This window comes from Ornithodoros turicata, chromosome 5, assembly GCF_037126465.1.
Source record: "Ornithodoros turicata isolate Travis chromosome 5, ASM3712646v1, whole genome shotgun sequence".
NCBI classification, from domain to species: Eukaryota; Metazoa; Arthropoda; class Arachnida; order Ixodida; family Argasidae; genus Ornithodoros; species Ornithodoros turicata.
In genome coordinates, this window is record NC_088205.1 from 39,672,243 (window position 1) to 39,678,242 (window position 6,000).

General features: G+C 43.6%; 1 protein-coding gene across 1 annotated transcript in view; it reads left to right on the plus strand.

Annotated features, from left to right (window-relative positions):
• Nucleotides 1-2,325, plus strand: part of LOC135395754 (transient-receptor-potential-like protein) — a 141,106-nt gene extending 138,781 nt beyond the window's left edge. The window contains exons 8-9 of the mRNA XM_064626848.1: nucleotides 1,534-1,649; nucleotides 1,774-2,325. Of these exons, the coding sequence (XP_064482918.1) occupies nucleotides 1,534-1,649; nucleotides 1,774-2,155 (498 nt within the window). The 3' untranslated portion in view covers nucleotides 2,156-2,325. The remainder of the gene's footprint in view (nucleotides 1-1,533; nucleotides 1,650-1,773) is intronic.
• The last annotated feature ends 3,675 nt before the right edge of the window (nucleotides 2,326-6,000 follow it).

The following is a 6,000-nucleotide window of genomic DNA, read 5'->3' on the forward strand; positions in this document are numbered from 1 at the left end:
ACGCTATGCTATAGGCAACGTTTTCCGTAGTGCATGCGTTTGAGACCGCATCCGTGGCCGAGGCTACATTAGGTCACATTCTGCGTATTGGACACGTTGGAGAATATGCATCTGTCGCCCAGGTTAGACCAGGTTACGTTATGGGTATTACAAACGTTGTGGAGTGAATCCTTCACTGAGGTTAGACTAGGTCACGTTTTCCGTATGCACACGTTAGAGACTCCATCCGTCGCCGACGCTATGCTATAGGTAACGTTTTGCGTAGTGCACGCGTTTGAGACCGCATCCGTGGCCGAGGCTACATTAGGTCACATTCTGCATATTGCACACGTTGGAGAATATGCATCTGTCGCCCAGGTTAGATTAGGTCACGTTATGGGTATTACAAACGCGGTCGTTATGTTATTAGAGTAAAGTGTGTGAGATGCAGAGCCCATTTTCTGGAAACAATCTTTGCTGCTGTACACGATTAATGAATAAAATTTCAGTAGGAAGGAAACAGATGACCAGTTTACACAACTCTAAGAAGTATGATTTAATGCAATGTGTCCCAACGCGAAATAATATGATGATTAGTTGAAGATGATCCGCTTCATTTTTCGACAGTGATACTTGATTTGCGTGAATAGGCAGGGTTTCAGTTAATAACCCTTGCGGCTAAACCTGGTAACACTCGTTTTTAGCCCCCATTTGCATCATGGCCACTTGCGATACAATCCGATAAGCCCCGTGAATGGAACTCCCCACAGTGCGAATTCAGCCACCCATGGGGTACTGAAGAATGCTAAACATTTCCCACTCAGCAGTGCTGCTCCCAATCTTGTGTTCATCTGAGGTACGAGAAGCGCTTCTTTCTCTTTTTTTTTTCACCCAAAAATTTTCTGTTTCGCACCATATCGCCCGGCTTTACCTCCCCATAGCACTTCTGCCATAAAATGTCATTTTTTCCTCCAAATTTCAAAAAAAAAAGAAAAACGTAAGACGTCAAAACACAAGTAGGTATTAATATGGCATTTCTTGCTACGTGTATGATTATTTCCAATGGCTTAATCGTTAGGTTGCTCCAGTATCCCCCTTGGATTTCTTTGCTGTTGCAGTACAATAAATTTCGTCAAACCCATTGAAAATTCGCCTGCCGTGCATTCCGTGCGGCCTTACACAATAGATTAAGCGTCATTCTTTGAAAGGGGTATGCACGCATCTCTCTTTGCTTGTGTTCAGTCCCCATTGAACAGCTGCTTAAAAGTTGCATTCTTCAAGCGGAACTTGAGGGCACAGCACGCTCCCAGCCAACCATAATTTCGAACGGCATCTTTCTCCCTCCTCACTTGTTAAAACTAAAAGATGTACGCCGTTTGGTGACACTTTACGTTGACGTTAATTTCCACAAGGAGCTCAATGCCCTACTCTCTCCTGAGTCCAGAATAATACGAGTATTCTTTTGTCCAGTGTCTCAGGTGTGCGGCTACTTCATAACAGAATGAATCAGGTTTGGAGAGTAACGACTTGTGTTATGCCCTTTGCTTTTACCAGGAGGTCATGAAACGTTTAGTTAACAGATACATTCACCGGGCAAAGAAGCAGCTTCGCCAAGACGGAGTAAGCGAGGATGACCTTCTTGAAATCAAGCAAGATATCTCCAGCCTTAGGTACGGACTTCTGCGTTGAATACCCATGTATTATCGCCGTTACTATGACATACTCGATTCGAAGCTAAAAAAAAAAAAAACGATAGTGATTTGAAAGAAAATATTTATTTTGTGTATTGCTAAGGTTTGAGCTCCGTGAGGACCGCAAACGGGAAGCAGCCCACAACGTCAGTCAACTGAACGCGCTCAGAAGAGACATCCTCCGAGCCCCTGGAGGTGTTACTTCACCAACGTACCTGGAAGTCCCCCACCACCTCCCGCCCTCTCCTCAAGCTCATCAATCAGGAACTCCGCCAATGATGATCTACGGAGGAATTCTTACTCCAGAAGAACTGGCTCATCTACGAAGCCAGATAGTGAGCAGCTTACGTGAAGAGATGAGAAATTTGGCCGTGGAGCTTCACGTCCAGAACTGTCAAAGGCCGCACCAGGGGATGTCCATGTATCAAAGAGAGACCAGAAGACCACCCGACCTTTTTCAGACACATTTGTATACACAGCTATAACAACAACAACAACAAATACACTCATGATGATGAGTGGGGAAACTCGCCACCAGGGTTGAGGCCCACTACCCCAATGACGACTACGCAGCTATAAGCTGTATATGAGTTTGTCCGACTTACGCGTGCTGTACCTGCACCACAAAAACATGAAGAAACGAAAATGGCGTTCATTGGAATGGTTGATACAATGGTTTGAGATTTCCTTTCTCACTCAGTGAGATAACTACTAACAGTTAAGCGACCCATGTTGTGTAGATGTAGAAAACTGTTACCCTGGGCAAACTTGCGTCAGATTGTATAGAGTAAGCGCCGCCCAGTTTGGGCTTCCTTGATCCTGCCATGTATAACCTATGCATATGTCTTTCACAGCGCCTTCTTCGCAGTTTACTGTGATGTATACCACCATGCCCTTTTTAGTCCCATTAATGCCCATACATAGAGCTCAGAATACGGAAGTGCCAAGATCTCCTGTACACGTATCTTCAGACATTCAGCCACAAGCACCTTCATGTAAACGGTTTTCTGTGTTGACTTGAATGCTCTGGAACAATACCTCGGAAAAATATGTGTGCTATGCACTGTTTAGAAAAATATCGTGAAGAAATGCTAATAGAATTGCGAGGTGAATAATGACAGCGAGCAATAGGGGCGTTGAAGGTTCGAAATGTTTCTTATAGAGATAAAGGTCATTTACACCGAGTCTTCTCGGAGCGCATTTAATACATAGTATAGGAGCTACAGGCTCCTTACAGTTCCGTAACACCGTACCGGTGGATGCAGCTGCTAGGGTATCTGTAGTATATCTGCTGTGTAGAAGTTCTAGTTTACGAAAGTATAGTTAAGAAGCGTCTGTTAGTCGCCAATTCGCCGCATAATGGCAGTGCACTTTTAAGCTTCGTCATTACAAAGCACAAGCAACTTCATGCGGGGCAGCAATGATACGCCGTCGACTCTGTATGCGCCTTACGGCTTCCGAGCTTGATGCGTCTCTCGAGGCTACGTTTACGAGTAATTGTTTTGGTTACGAAATGAAATATTCTACCCATGTGGAATGGTGCCATACGGTGTAGAAAATTCCGACACGTCCTTGCTTTTGAGTTACCCGTCCGAGTGGTACACTTTACTAAGAGCTGCCCCCCCCCCCTCCAAAAAAAAAAAAGAGAGAAAGCGTATAAATTTATTATATTTATCGTACCTGAAAGGAAATGACAAAAAAGTGATAAATAACGAAACAACATCTTGTGACTACATTATGCAGTTGTTGCGGTTTCTTCTTGATGCTACTCCCTCCTTTCTTACTTCTTCCGTTTTTATTCCTTTCTTTTTAGCGGTCTCCCTCACATCGTCCATCACCACTAGAAAGCTTCTATTCTGAGTCGCACGACTCGGTTATCAACGTCTCGCGTTTCTTGTCCGTGTTTTCTTCGTCTTTCATGTTTCTTACGGTTCATATTGTATGAGCTCGCGGTACAATATCGGAAAGGACTCTGGAAGAAGCTGTGGCCATGGTGAATTCCTCTCTTCGCACCGATATGAGCTTAGCAAATCCGTACACATGTGCAGTATACTAAACATTATGCGTTTTCGATGGATGTCTCGAATCTCTCGTTTAAATATGGAAAGCTTCAGTGCCAGTAGTTTGTTGAAAGGCTTTTCCAACAATATCGTGTGTGTCCTATCAGAAGATACCATTCTGAGTTGGTTCTCTGAGCGTTATATTGTGAACCTGTGAACACTCTTTGACTGTGCATTATCTGTTTTTTTTTTTCTATATTATTATTATTTTTAAATAGCAAGCCAACCTGTGTCTGACTGACCTTTCCTTTTTCGTTTAATAAACTTTCATATTCCCCCTACTCTTACGTTCAAACGGTATAGGGGAAAGGTTTGACGTTATGCTGCTCTTACACCTTAAAGGTAGTGTCCGGGCAAAAAAACGCAGTTGAACTGAAAGTGTATCCGGAATATTTCGTTTTGAAATAGTCGGAAACATTAGAAAATGAATTTAATCGGATTTTGCAGCCGACAGCGCGCTCCCGGCTGAATTCAAGCAACTGTGTGCGGACCGACGTCACTGGAGTCGGTTATGAAGGAAGGCTGTTCGTCAAAAATTGCGGTCTTCCGACTCGCAATGAGCTGCCGAACAGTCGCTAGAAACATCTGCGTTAATGCTTTCGGTGGTATCGGATTGCAATCAGCCTGGCGACGCCGCCAGCTGAGCGATTGGGAATATCGTGGGCAATGCCAGTTACGTCACCGGAAGAGGCGAAGCAGGGAAGGGCCGATTCAACCGGAAGCTGGCAGTTGGTTTCGAATTCGATGTTTTTAATGTTTTCTCAAAAAACACGAACGAATTTTACGAAACATTTTTGGTGCTTTCTTCTTGTAAGGCATCTCCATGTGGATATCACATTAACCTTATAATTCCGGATTCGTCACGGACACCACCTTTAAGGAAAACTCATACAGTTAAACAACTCGGAGGAATAACAGAGATAGCAGCGTGCCATCGCGGGGCAAAATCTCCGCCTAAAATATTTTACTCATAGATAACCCTATCTTCGAATGTGGCGGGACATCTTTCTGGTGAACATTTACGTGCTTGGCAGCTAACCAACCAGATTAACGTTTCTAATTACCGTTCACATCATTTGAGCATCGTGAAATTCACGTAAAACAGAAATCGTTCAGCAAGACCTCAGAAGTTGATGGCAAGATTTTTTCTGACTTAGCGCGTAGGATATTCGGCTATACCACATCAACTTCTAAAGATTTATTTTTAATTTCAATTCAAAAGGGCACTAAGGTGCAAATATTTCTCATCGCGGAATGAAAAACGCCGTTTCCTTAACACCAACACAAAAGGAACAGGATTTATCGGTTGCGTCGTTCGTGACCTATGAGGGAAAGGAACCTCAATGTACGCTTTCCTGCTCGAGGAGGGTATTGCGGATCCAACTCTAATTATTGGACTGGTCTCCCCAAACGATTTGTCTAATCATCGCGGGAGATCGTTTGAGGAAACCAACCTCTAGCGTCTCATTGTCGCGTTTCTTGAGAACGAGGCAAAGGCGTAAATTGCGTTTTTTTCTATCGATCATAAATCACGAACGATGCAATCGATAAATCCTGTTCCTTCCGCGTTGAAGTTTAGGTAACGGCGATTTTCATTCCGCCGCAAGGAGAAATGTTTGCACTTTACTTCCTCTCTCAACGTCAGTTGGACAAATTTCAAGCGAGAGTCGAATGAGGGGAGTGCATACAAGCGTCGGAAAAGCGGGATGATATATATACTAAAACATACACTTTCAAAACAGGGGGGGGGGGGGGGTAATGTCTTAATCGGCTCGCCGTTGTTGGCCACACAGAAGTGGGCATCGTCACAACTATAGAATATATATATCTACATATATATATATATATAGAACAAATAGGTTAATATATCAGACGGCTACGAAGTTGAATAAAAGTGAAATAATAAGATTTGGACTACAGATTACAGGAACGTTAACAAAAACTGATTTATTGGGCAATTTAGCCCAATAAATTAGTTTTTGTTAACGTTCCTGTAATCTGTAGTCCAAATCTTATTATTTCACTTTTATATATATATATATATATTAGGGCAAAAAATAGCGGGAGCATTAACCTTTTGTCCTAATATACTTCACTGGCTTTGCACTGGGCTTTCAGTGGTGAGTTAGCACACCCTGACGGGAGGGATCACGTGCTACGTGGCCTTCTGACGCCATCCGCTCAACCGTTGCCTGCCTGCGTACTGCTGCTGATGGCCCAATAAGGCCGAAACAGCTGCCCAGTGCTGGCGTTGCGTCGTTTGAGCACTC